The following is a 14,454-nucleotide window of genomic DNA, read 5'->3' on the forward strand; positions in this document are numbered from 1 at the left end:
AAATTATTTTGGGCTAGACTGAGTTTGAATGTGTTCAAACTATTTAAAGTGACTGACTGTGTAGTGCATAATGGCTTCTGCTATACTGACAGTCTCAGTGTGTTGTTTTCTTATCGATTCGCCTGCCAGCTGTTAGCTGGTTGTTATTAGAAGGTTTTAATGTTATCAATTCATGTTCAGAATGTGTTGCAATGTCTTTTGATAACTTTTTGATGTTGCTTGTAATGTGATTTTTTTTATAATACATTATTGATCTTCTGAATGTTCTGTCAATATTCATAAAGAGCAAATAGCATTTGATTGTTTGTACTCAATGTAATACGCTATGTATCTGGGAAAAAATGATGTAGAAACTATTTTCACTCAGAAATTGCTAGTAAATATCACAATGGCAAGTAACACACTGAATTAAACACAAACTGTTGGAAGTAGAAAGAACGAAATAGTATTTTTTTTGTAAAATGTACTATTTTGTTTCCAACTTCCAACTGCAGTCAGGGTCAGTAAGATGTTCAGGGTTTTGGAAGAAGTGTCTGCTGCTCACCAAGGCTGCATTCATTTGTTCAAAAATACAGTTAAATCAGTAATATCGTTAAGTGTTATTACATGTTAAAATAACTGCTTTCTATTTTAATATATTTTAAAGAGTAATTTATTTCTGTGATGCAAAGATGAATTTTCAGCCTCATTACTCCAGTCTTGAGAAATCATTCTAATATATGCTGATATTTTTAAATTATAAATTCAAGCTGTTTTTACAGTATGTCTGATCTGAAATATTATTTAAACGTCAAATAACTGCTTTATATTTTAAAATACAATTTATTCATGTGATTTCAAAGCTAAATTTTATTTATGCATCATTATATTTATATTTATTTTTCAGGAATTTTCAGGATCACACACACACACACAGTTACATACATATGTATACGTATATATCGTATACACACACACACACCATGTTAAAATAGAAACAAAAGCATTTTCACTTGTGGTCTCAGAAAGCTGAGAAATAGTAGTCAAGCAGTGAAGAATACTGTCATTTACACATATCAGCATACTTATAATTGAAAACATATATTAATTTATGCAAATTAAGGCACTCCTCTTTCCATTATGATTGCTCTGCTTAAAATAGAAGACAAAATGAAGCAGCTCTCAGTATAAACTGATTTGCAGTGTTTTCATTATGGGAATTCATTGATTTATTTGAAGCCACAACCATTTGATTAGTTGGTTTTTTGGAAGAAACAATGTGGATTTTGGCATCGGGGTGTATTGAGCATTTATCTCTGTCCTCAGATAAGATTTTAGAATTGAAGAATCCATCCTGCACAGATGCCTTAGTGCTCCGCCGTGATCCAAACCCAGAGGCTAAAGCTGAGGTTTGTAATCCTTATCATTCTCTCATTAGCTGTATAGACAACATCGACATAATTGCCACTGTCATACTGTTCACTCGTTGCCAGACCTTGGTCCTTATGAAAATTGTTTTGGATTGTCTTAAGAGGCAGAAAGAATATCAAACTGATTTGTGGAAAAGGTCAGACTGTGGGCACAATCAGATCTGGAGTCCAATTAAGATTTTTCCCTTTTGTTGAAGAGCACTGCACCACAATGTCCCCATAGGTGACGGCTTTTAAAATCTTCTCAGCTAGATTAATTAGTGAAATTCCCCCAGAACGGTAATTCATTTGACCGTAAAGAGTGTGCAAGCCTGCTGCCCGACCTTATGCAGAGAATCAGTAATCTGCATCGTTCGGTCATGCAGGGACTGGATAATTGGTTGTTTTCTGAGTGTGTATTCAAGGCTGAACACATCTACATCATTTATCAGGTTGATAATCAACACTATATTTTATTATTAGCCTTGTAACCTGTGTTTGGGGTGAGATAATTGAGGTTCACTTTGCCTGCATGATTACAGAGTAGAAAAAAAACATATGCGCTGTTTTAAAGCCTTGCTGTTGGCTGCCAAACCAAACTGAGTCATTCGATTTCAGATGTGATTTGAAATGATCTGCATATGCAGTATTTCTATGATAAAAATATGATTCTCAAATAAGTATGAAAATACATCATATAATTATTGACTAAAATACTGTTTAGTACTATTATTAATACTGAATCATTATTGAATCTTAAATTTTGGGATTGCCCATGTACTGTTTTTTTTTTTTCATTAAATTGTTGTATTATCAGTATTATTTATAATGTTTGTTTGTTTTTTTGCTTGTTTTTAGATTTTTCAGTTTTAGTAATTTAAAAATGTATATATGTGTGTGTGTGTGTGTGTGTGTGTGTATACATATATACATATATATTTAAATATGTCCTTTTTTTGTGTGTGTACGTGTGTGTATTTGTGTGCAGGATGGGCCTTTTAAAGTCAATATGGATGAGGACAGCTCGTTCAAAGACAAACGGCCAGTTGCATCTACGCCTATACCTGGATCACCATGGTAACTACCTGTTTTGTCTGCGCAAATATGATTGTATGATTGCATCTTTATTGCTAATAAATGACTCTCTGCATGCAAGATAATGACCAATCGATCGTGTTGTCTCCCTGTGTCAACCTACACTTGCTCAAATGCCACTGTTGTAAGTGCACTCTTTTCTCCTGTGTTTTGGGATGCTTTAATAGTCAATTTGTTCTTCTATAGTGACATAAAGATGTTTGTTTTATCTCCTATCATTCTGTCATAAATGTCAGCAGCTTTAGCACCATTTAAATGATGCATGCCGCTTTATAACAGTTTGATGACAGTAATACATGCTTGAATAAAATACTGCAGTGCACATGGCAAACCTCCAGCGCTAAACAGATGCACTGACGCCCAATCTAAAACCTGCGTTAGGATGACATGTTATGCAAGACTTCCATTTTTCTCTCCCAAAGCAGTGTGGGCTTTCCTTCACTCCAAACAAACACTCACACACACATTTTTGAAGCCCAGCAGGCGTCATGGCTTATTGCGTTCCTCTTTTGTTGACTCACACAAACTGGCTTCACTGTTAAATGCTTTTAACATGTGGTTGATGACACCAGAACTGGAGCTGTTGTGTGATTATCCAGATATGGATGTTGGCTAGATTCCTGTGTTAAAAACCCATTGTACAATGTAACCCAAAGGAAAGCTCATATGAGATCTCTTTAGCGTCTCAACTGTGTCAGAAATAAGATTGAATGGAGGACAAACTGAGATTATTGCTTAAATCTTCAACTTGTCAGATATTTATTTTATCTATAGTTGAAGAAGAGACCTCAGTAAAGTCTAAAACTATATCAGGACAGATCATTTGATTGAAACTTTCTGATTTTATTAATTTGAGCATGGTTCATTTATAAATGTCCATTTTCTTTACTTCGCTAATTATGCAAATTGCACAAGGAACCTCGCTATATAACAAGAAATATTGATTTTAAAAACAAAATAACTGCTATTTTGCAATAATATAAGAGGCTAATAAAATAAGAGCCATTTGTTTGTGAACAATATTAAACTGGCGGTGATGTATGTTTTTGATTCACTTTAAGGAGCCGGTTCATAAGAGTCATTTGCTCACGAATGGGATTACACTGGAGGTGCTGCATGTATTGATCGTGAGTTATTCTGTTCTGCACAGGTTGTACTATATATTTTTTTGTTTTGTTTTGCCTTAAAAAAATTGTGTCTCCTAAGCCATAAAAGAACAACCTCTGAGCAATAAAATGGTCCTTTGGGTGGAGCTTTTGCTTCAAAAACTAAATTTTTTAGTTATTGTTTTGTATGGAGGTTGCATAGAAATGATTTAAATCCCTGCAAAATTAATGGAAAGACAAATGAAGCATGTGTCTAGTGCTAACCATATGTTTGCACTATGAATGACTGCATATGAGCAGAGCGGAGGCTCCGTTTCAAAGATTTTTTAATATCATTGGGTCAGTTTTATGGTACAGGAAGGCACTGCTGATCTCCCTGATGCGATGGGGTTGCAAAATGAAATGTCAGGATTGGTTTGTCATGGTTGGCATGAGGTTGTATCAAATTACCTCACAGACTACTGCAGAATCCATGAATACTTTATCCGACATGCCCTGAATGAAGCCTGGAATTATCACTGTAAGGTAAGAACATCTAGTGCGGAACATCAGAAAAATTGGTCGCTATTGGATTTATGACATACGACTTAAATGTATAATAGGCTTGTAGATACTTGATGCAGGACATATTGTGGATTTATCCATTTGAAAATCTTGTGTAACTCCTGAAGGATGATTACAAAAAAAAACTGAACAAAAATACATCAGAATCTGAATCAAACTATCAAATTCAGCCCATCTGGTCTTAGTCGTTCTCAGCTGTCGTTTGTGACTCAGAATCCTCTCTCTGGGTCACTTTGGTGCTGCTGGAACTGTTTTTCGTCATCGGAATATCTTAGTCACGTAGTGAGAATACCACAAACAGCCTGTTGGATTGTGTTTCTGTGTGTATACGAATGTATAAATGCATCTCTCTTTCTCTTCTGTAGGTGTGTAGTGTGGACAGGTGACGACAGGGTGTTTTTCTTCAATCCCACCATGCATTTGTCAGTATGGGAGAAACCAGTTGATCTGAAAGACCGTGGAGACCTCAATCGAATAATCGAGGACCCGCCACATAAACGCAAGAAAGACTCTTTAGGTAAGATTTTGGCTGGAAAAAACAGACCATTCGGGCATATTTAACACACACTTTTAAACATACCATACGATTCGGGAGAATTTTTGATGCCATTTAAGATGAATACTGTACAAATTGGTATGCAGGCAATGTGTTTTCTGACACATTTAATGGCACATTTATTTATAAATGAAATCCAGATGGCACAAAGTGACATCAAAACATCAAAAGTTCAGCAAATTATAATTGAAACATCATCGTACTTAGAAATCACACAGACATAAACTGTTATGGAAGATTCAGTAAATGTGTCAACTGTTAAAAAAAATAAATAAATGTGATGCCGTTAAACATTTGAGATAATTTCTAAATCAGTCTCATCTAAACATATCAAACTGTGATTTAATCGCATATTCCATGAACCTGTTATAAGATAAGAGTTCATTCATTCATTCATTCATTGAAAGAAGTCTCTAATGCTCACCAAGGCTGTATTTGTTTGATTGAAAATTGAGTAAAAACTGTAATAACGTGAATTCAAATAACTGCTTTCTATTTGATATGCAAATATAAACAGGAATACATGTGTAATTTATTACTGTGATGGCAAAGCTCAATTTTCAGCAGTCTTGATCTTGATCTTTCAGAAATCATTCTAATATGCTGCTTTCCTGCTCAAGAAACATTTATTATTTATTAGTAATGTTGAAAACAGCTGTGCTGCTTAACATTTTGTGGAAATAATTATTTTTAGGATTATTTGATGAATAGAGAACAGCATTTTTGTGAATAGAAATCTTTTGTAACATTATATATGTCTTTTGATAAATTTTATGCATCCTTGCTGAAAAAAAGTACTGACCCCAAACTTTTGAACAGTAGCATAATACTAATGAGATCAGGTTGGCAAGCCATACTGTAGCCTCAAGGTAAGACTCATTTATGTTCAGATTAAGTTGCTGAATCAATGAAGTGTAACTTACAACTTTATGATATGAAATACAGGAGCAGAGTCTGTATAAAGGGATGACGTTGACTCACAGTGTGGTAATGATGCTCAAGCTAAAGTTTTAATACACCCACCAACTGCAGAACTGGTGTTCTCGTGGATTAACTAAAAGCAGTAATCCAATGAAGCGGCTCTGCAAATATTGAATTAGTCTGGATCTTGTCTGGAAGTTATTATACGGTTGGCTTGATTTCCCAGAAGGCTTTTCATCTTTATTGATTTAGTTTTAATGCCGTTTCGTGGAGATAATCTTAATCTATACAATGTCTATAATTTAAATACGTCCTTTCGAATAAATTTGTTCTTCTTGTACTTTTCGGATTAACAACCTGGCATGAGCCAGGTATATCAATACAGATCAGAGTTGTGTGCTGCAAATAAAACTTTACAAGCTTCTTACACATTTTTTACAAATTTATCACTCATTTCTTTTGAAAATGTTTACAATGTTAAATCCAAGATATATACTGATCTACAGCATGTTTTTTCCCATCAACAGACGATGGCTCAAATGCTGATGCTGATGATGACGATGACGATGAAGAGGAACATAGTTTAAAGATCAAACGCTACAAGTAAGCAGGGTCGAGCCATATAAAATATGACAGCAGATCTGAGTCTGTTTTAATTGATGAGGAGGATCTTGTATCAGATGTGTTGTATGTCACTCACCTTAATAATCGCAGCTCAACAGGAAGTCTCCGGTTTTTGGTGGGCAACATCTGCAATCACAGCTTGATGTAAATTTCTCAATCTGTCTCTCTTGAAGATGATTTAAATTGAACAGTCAGTTGTTTGAAGTATATGGAGGACCAAACCTGCATAAATTAAATATGAATAAATGAATGAATAAATAAATAAATAAATAAATATATTAATGAATAAATAGATGTGGTAATAGGAAAATAAATAAATGAATAAACGACTTGATAAAATAAATGATTAATTTGTAATAAAATAATTTTTTCCCCCTTAATTTATTTTCTGCTTTTATACATTTAAAAAAAAATAACATATTTTTTCACTAATTCTTATAAAATTCTTTTTTAATATATTTGTATATTATTTATACACACACACACACACACACACACATATACATATATATATACATATATATATATATATATATATATATACATATATATATATATACATACATATATATATATATACATACATACATACATACATACATACATACATACATACATATATATATATATATATATATATATATATATATATTTTATTTAATTTTTTTGTCCAACAGTTTGGATTTGTTTTGGGCTTTTTTTCCTTGAAGCTAATACTGATTGGCTGATATGTTTTTTTTTAATACTCAATGAAAAACATAATTAAAAATTTAGTTTTAAAAATAAGAAAAAAATCATACATAGTCACGGTTTCAGTTTGTCTTCAAAACTTCAAGCATTTAATCATAAGCCTTTAGATCAAAAAGTTTTGAAGATCAAGAGAAACAAAGTGTGTCCAAACTTTGCAGTGTGTGATAAAAATTAATGATAGCAAAAGAGGCAATGTCAGAATTGCTGAAATAACATGAATAGTTAATTTACACAATATTTACTACAAAATATTTGAAGATATTTGTGTGAGTTATCCATTTACAAGACTTTGGTAAACACTGCTGTTAATCGGATAAGTGTGCATATCGTGATAGTTTGGGCAGAATACATGCACTGTAAAAATGATGTTTTAAAGTTGAAACAAATATTATTGGAGTACGTTTTACAAGAAAATACTTGCTACTTGCCATTTTTTTGTTTGTGAAATTAAAGGTGCAGTAAAAGCAATTTCTGAGAAATGCTGTTGAAAGTGGATCGGACCGAGCACCAAACCACACTTGTAGCCAATCAGCTGTAAGGGGCGTGTCCACTTATAATGGTGGAATTACATGCGTTGCATACCATGCTCATGAGTTTGGGGGCGGAGCTATCTATCCTATCCTTTTGTGTAGGGGTGCATTTGTTTTTTGGTGATTTCAAATATCAACAGTGTCTCAGAAATCACTTACCATGCCTTTAACTCTACCTTTAACTCTGTCGTTTTTATCTGAGTGAAAATTGTTTCTACACCAAATTTTTACATTGTATTGGAGAAAATATTAACAGAATTACACTGTACACTGTCAAAGCTGTTGTATTTCCATTCCTTTGAAGACTGGACCATCCTGTTGAGTGTGAGGGAAAAAATGGATCATCTCTTCGGATGGTTTTACCGCTGGAGCTCCGGATCGGCCACTTCAGAGACATGCTTCTCGAAAGAGGGGTAAGAAATCCAGTGATCATAATGAAACTTCGGCCTTAAATAAAAAGGTAATGAAGTTATTCACCCAAAAGTTCCAATTCTGCCATTATTTTACCCCCAAAAATCCTACAGACTTTGTATATTTGCACACACTGTGAATCTTAAAAATGAAGTAGTGTAAATGACATTCGTTTATTCTGGATGAGCATCATTTACCCTGTGTGTTTTGAGCAGGTGTCCGCATTCTCCACCTGGGAGAAAGAACTGCACAAAATTGTATTTGATCCACGGTACCTGCTTCTAAGTCCAGAGGAACGAAAGCAGGTACGACACAAAACTTTCACATCAGCCTCAATCAACCTCAAATATTACTAAAACTTCAAACTTCATAAACTCTACATTTCCACAGACCTACTGTGGTTTTGAAATTTGGTAAGACCAAATGTCTTTCATCATGGTAACCGTATACTGTATATCACATCATTGAGGATTCATACATATGTTATCGAATAATTTACATTTATAGTATTTTAATTTATTTATTTGCCCTCAGATTTATGATCAGTTTGTCAAAGCAAGAATGAAAGAGGAGCACAAAGAGAAAAAGTGCAAACTCCAGCAAGCGAAAGAAGAGTACAGAAAACTGCTAGATGAATCAAAAATCACATCCAGGTGAGTTTATGAAATAAGTGTGACTGCTTTTGCTGATGCATTAATAAAATCCGCCTATAGAGAGGATTATTTATTCAGCAAAGGTGTAAATAACTGATGGTCTTTGCAGTTTGGGTCCTCGTTTCTTTGGGTTTGTGTATTTGATGATAACCTTGTTTCTTGTTAAAGGTCTCACACAGAAGTAAATTCAAACACACCACAGGGATTAATACTCAGCTTGAAGTTTCCTCTTTGCAGGTTGAACAGAGAACTTCTTTCATTTTTACTCTGTTCTTTACCTGATTCATTTATAGTGAAAGGAGCTGAAGAGACGTGAATCGGTGCACTATTATTAATACATTCACAGCTCCTGTCCTTGAAGCAAAACAACATATTTTTAAGAAGGTATTATCATAACTGAGTACTGTGTAGATGGAAATATGATACAGATGTATATGTTTGCATTAACTCTTTCCCCACCACTGATGGAATTTTCTGTCTGTCAATGTTTTCACTTTTATACGGCAGGAGGCACTATTACACATCTTTTTTTTTTTTTATTCAATTTTATTTAAAGGCGTCTTTCATGACACTCAATGTCTTCTTACAAATCTCCCTAAAACATCAATGTAACAACAGCAAACAAGGCAAACTACAAAATACAATGAAACACTAAGAATAAGACCAGCTGGTCTACTGAATATCTGGATCAAAACAGTGAAGAAGCAGCAGAAACAAGCGATTGCGTATGTAAGCAGATACATGTGTAAAATAACGCGATCATCAAACATTAAACAGCATCAAAAATGCCTAACATTACAGAATAAAATGGTGACTCAGGAAGTGGTCTAGGACTGTGCAACCTGGAAACAATCTACTCCATCTATGTTTTGATCATTATTCTGAATCTGATCCGGATGTAGTCTTTCACAAAATTATGATTATTTTATTTAAATTTTTTTAATGTTTATTTTTCTCCAGTTCTACTTGCCAAGCTCACTCCAAGCGGGACATTAATTGGCTTTTTTGGTATGTGAGGTGGGAAGAACAAAGGAAGCTAAAGATCACAGCCTATAGTGTCAGTTGCTAGTGCACCTCTTGAGATCAGGAGGTGAAGTTTAACTGCACAGCTCTTACTAGCTGGCCTTCGTTATACTCACCCACTTATATCGGATCACAGCACCAATGTAACTCAACCGCTTGCTCAGCTCAGAGTGGGACTTGAACTGGCGTTTCCGGCATGTGAGGTGGGCACACTAACAAAAACTAAAGACTGCATCCTCCAGCATCAGTTGCTAGTGTGCCTCTTGAGATCAGGGGTGTGAGGTTCTCCTTCACAGCTCTTAGTAGCTGATCTCTGCCACAATCCCCTAAAGCTCACTCCCATCTGGGTCACGGCACCAATGTAACTCGCCTGCTCTCTCCGAGTGGGATTCCGGCAATGGAGGTGGGCACGCTAACAAGGATGCTAACGACTGAATCTTCTAGCGAACAGGGGCTGCTAGTGCACCTTGTGAGATCAGGGGAGTGAGGTTTACCTGCACAGCTGCACAGGTTATACTTACCCCCCTGTATACCCGGGTCACGGCACCAATGTAATCCACCCGCTCGCTCTGGGGTGTGTTTTCCAAACTATGATTGCAAGGTCCATTGAACTCTATGGGTAACGATGGAACTTGCGACCATAGTTGCTTTTGGGAAACGCACCCCTGAGCAGAACTCGAACTGGAGTTTCCAGCATATGAGGCGGCAACACTTACAAGAACACTAAAGCCTCTAACCTCAGTCAATTGTGTACCCCTTGAGATCAGGGGAATAAGTTTCACCTGCATAGCTCTTACTAACTGGCTTCCATTGCATTAGCACACTCTTATTGCAAGTTCTCACAAGGAAACAAAACTTGAGTGATATCTTTCTAGTCAGGTTTTTGAAAACACCCTAACGCTAATATTAAACTTGAATTACCCTTAACTCCTAACGCTAGCAACTCGACTTGCCCCAGTAAAAACCTCTCAGAACACTCTTGCAAATCCCTGACAACCAGCCAGAACACTATAGCTATGTGCTTAGAACACGCTAGAAAATCATAGCAACATTCTAGCTGCCAGTTTGCAGTTAGTTAAGACTTCAGGAGATAACAAATGTATCAAAATGAGGGATGATTCTTTGTGATATTGTGCTTTGCTGCTTTATTGCTCTGGGCAGGTTCACATGTTTTCACCTGTACTTCAGACTGAAGACCTGCAGGATCTCCTCTATAGAGAAGGCTTTCAAAGTCTAGCCATGAAAACAACCGCAATCAGACCTCTTACAGCTGAACAATAGTGGACCATCACACTGATGACTGTCAAGGATCTCATTTTGATGTTCTCTTTTTCATAGGTCGACATTCAAAGAATTTTCAGAAAAGTACGGAAAAGATCTGCGATTCAAACAGGTTCTGAAGAGGAAAGACCAGGAGCTGTTTTTCACCCAGTTCATCAGCGCGTTAAAGAAGCGGGACAAGGAGAACAGAATTCGTCTGAGGAAGATAAGATGAGTGTTTACAGACAGGGCTGCGAACTCTTCACAGTACTGTGAACTGATTTCCTGTGACTGTTTATCACAGTGTATACCGTGATACCAACTGTCCAAATGTCTGACCAAACCACAAGGGCAGTTTGCTTTTCAATGCCTTGACTTAGAAACAAACCGAACAAAGGCAGAACCAGCAGAGTCTAAGCAGCAGTTTGGGAATTAACTCTGCATATCTGAATCTGTTTCATATTGAAGCTCTTAAACTCTGGTTTGAGTATTACGAGGCTCCTAAATCGCAACGTAATCTGGAAGTATCTAAAGCCATTGACCTGTGCACACAGGCGGAAAATGATTTTTATATTTATTGTACATAAGTGTTTACTTGCCTGGCGCTGTGCTAAAAGTGACCGTAGAAGTGAAACCATTGTCAGGGTGTGACACATTCTCCACAGCATCTGTGAGAATCGATAAGTGGTGGTGTGTATCGATAGATCTTTTCAAATGCTGTCTAATGGTTTATTGTAATTACATTTGTCATTATATCGTAAAAATTCAAGTGATACTTTCTACTGAAAATTCATGTACAGTTCTGTGAGGTGTTGTAATACTTCACCCAAAATGAACATTTGCTAAAAAATTTACCAACCCTCAGGCCATCTTACATGTACTGTAGTATAGTTTCTTCATCCAAACATCCAAACTATGGGTCCTCTGTAGTGAATGGGTGCCGTCAAAATGAGAGTTCAAACAGCTGATAAAAAAACATTACAATAATACACCAATAATGCTCAATTTCTCCAAATCTGTTTTGATGAAACTCATCTACATGTTGGATGGCCTGAGGGTGAATAATTGTTTGGGGTGAACTATTTCTTTAAATCAGAGTAAGTGGATTCTGTTTACAGTAACTGAGAAATTTAATTGCAAAGATTGTATAGATGTGTTTGGCTGCATTCAATTCATGACGCTATTTGTAAGTATGAATAAATAAATTATTTAATTTAATTTATTATGGTTGAAATGCAGTTTTACATTTTTCTGTCAGCTTTTATACACACCAAAAACTATATACAGGGCTCAACAATACAGAGTTTTCCCCAAAATGTTTCAGTTATTTCACTGCATTGATCTTAAATATAAAACCATTAAAAATTATTTTACTTGCAAAATAAGATGTGACTTTTTTATCTATTACGTCTTATCTTCTAAATACTAAATTCAAGTCAGAATTCTAAATTCAAGATCAATTTTGAGAAAAAAGGCAGAATTGCAAGATGTTTGCAATTGCAAGAAAGAAATAGGAATTGCGAGATAAGAGGTCATAACTGAATTTTTTTTTTATTTTTTATTTTTTATTTTTTTTCGTGGGAGGTAAAAAAAAAAAAAAAAAAAAAACTGAATTTGATGTAAACTTAGAAACTGCAAAATGCAAACTTGGACCAGCAAGAAAAAAGAGAAAAAAAGTAAACTCAGATAACTCAGTTTACATCTCGCAATTCTTAGATTATAGCTTGCATATCTGAATAAAGTCCAAATCGGGAGATAAAAAGTTAAAATAAAAAAGTTGGAATTAATTATTATAATTTTTTTAATGTATGTATTTTATTCAGTGATGGACATGTGGTTCCATTGCATACAATGGCGTAAGTGTCAATATTTAGAAGATGCATCGAAGAACATAGTAAAGTCAATTTCAACAAATCACATATTTTAGCAGCAAATAGCACTGGATATACTGAATGACCAATAATGTTCAAAACGTCCAAGATATTTAAAATGTAAGAAAGCATGATTTTTGGATGTGAAGTGGTTACAGAAGAGCATCGACCCAAAAAGGAAAGCGACCTTTATGAAACTCTCTAACTCTGACCCCAGGCCATCATCCTTGTTGTTGAGCCTTGTTTTTTGTTACCATATAATAAGTACGTATTATATGGTAACATAATTTTTTTATTTATTTTTTTTATTATTTTGTCATTTTTACTGTAATACCTCAGTTAAGAGCTTTCAATCTGCAAATATTTTATTTATAATTATTTTTATTGATATTCATATAAAAGTCGTATTGTGGAAGAGTACATAAAAAGTGATTTTCAAATAAACACATTTCTGATTATACATGTAATAAACATGACTTTAGCAAACCAGCACACAATCTTCCAGGCCACAGAAAACATTAACGGTTCCTTCATTAACTTTGACACGCCAGAAGAAATGCAGGCTTAATGTTCAATTTCATTTGTGTTCCTAGATGTTTCAGACACAATTAGAATTTGATGTGACTAATTAAATGTTGATGATAAATATTTGTTACAGTGCACACGTTTGTCACATTAACAAACTATTTCTCAGGCATCAAATAAAAAAATTAAAAAAAATGATCACTGTTTTGTATACACACTTTGAGTGACATTTCTTGTTTGGATTGCCATCTTCATACTGTTTTTGGAAAGGACATTGGGTATCTTCTGTGAATTAAATTGGTTTAATGTTGTGGCCTGTTTTCAGCTGTATTGCTTGCAAACACGAAGCTCAAATAACCAACAACAAAGACTGTGTTTCATCAGCAGCACCCTCGTTATTTTAACACCAGAGATAATAACACAAAAAAAGCTGAATATTTAATGAACATGATCTTAAGACTGAAAATAAACTTGCATTTTTTAACCATAGCCAAAAGATTTTGTGAAAAACTTTTCACAGTCATGCACTAGATTTGCTAGAGAGAGATCTTCATATATTTAGTCATTGTTCAGCCTGTCTTGGATAAATGTGGTCAAGGGACTCAAGAGACCAATGATGTCTGCAGATGTCCAGATCCACAAAAATGGGAACCAACAGCCAGCAGGGTACCAGTCATGACATTTAACAATGAATTAGAGTGGGTACATGTTGAAAAACAGTTATAGGGATATTTACCCTGAAATGAAAATTCATTCAAAACTGTATGACTTCAGAAGACTTAAATGAACTTGTATTTTTATGGACTACTTTTATGGTGCACTTTGTGAGTGTCACAGTCATGGGCAGTGTAAAAAAAAAAAAAAAACGAAAAGTTTTTGATGATTCTTAAGAAACCACTTCTTATGTGTTCCACAGAGTAAATAACAATATTACAAAATGAGGGTGAGTAAATAATGATGGTAATTAAATTTTGGGGTCAACTGTTAATATAGGCTCATTAATAACCTGGAAGAAAACCGCAATGACTTTGTTTCAGCTTTAATCAAAGTTTAAAGGAAGAAGCAAAACTCAATTTTCAAGGACACTGACAGTGAAGAATAAACCAAACACATCAAATTATCTTGTCTAGTAATCTTTTAGAGCCTGTGTGGTTAAAAAAAATCCACAACAACTACT

The 14,454-nt window shown here is 34.8% G+C and overlaps 1 protein-coding gene across 1 annotated transcript in view; it reads left to right on the forward strand.

Moving 5' to 3' along the window:
• LOC306857387 (transcription elongation regulator 1-like protein) overlaps positions 1-12,467 on the forward strand; it is an 88,303-nt gene extending 75,836 nt beyond the window's left edge. The window contains exons 7-14 of the mRNA XM_079397310.1: positions 1,306-1,388; positions 2,377-2,465; positions 4,519-4,670; positions 6,158-6,233; positions 7,839-7,947; positions 8,161-8,250; positions 8,480-8,598; positions 10,960-12,467. Of these exons, the coding sequence (XP_079253436.1) occupies positions 1,306-1,388; positions 2,377-2,465; positions 4,519-4,670; positions 6,158-6,233; positions 7,839-7,947; positions 8,161-8,250; positions 8,480-8,598; positions 10,960-11,116 (875 nt within the window). The 3' untranslated portion in view covers positions 11,117-12,467. The remainder of the gene's footprint in view (positions 1-1,305; positions 1,389-2,376; positions 2,466-4,518; positions 4,671-6,157; positions 6,234-7,838; positions 7,948-8,160; positions 8,251-8,479; positions 8,599-10,959) is intronic.
• The last annotated feature ends 1,987 nt before the right edge of the window (positions 12,468-14,454 follow it).

This window comes from Barbus barbus (assembly GCF_936440315.1).
Source record: "Barbus barbus genome assembly, chromosome: 38".
In the NCBI taxonomy this organism is placed as follows: Eukaryota; Metazoa; Chordata; class Actinopteri; order Cypriniformes; family Cyprinidae; genus Barbus; species Barbus barbus.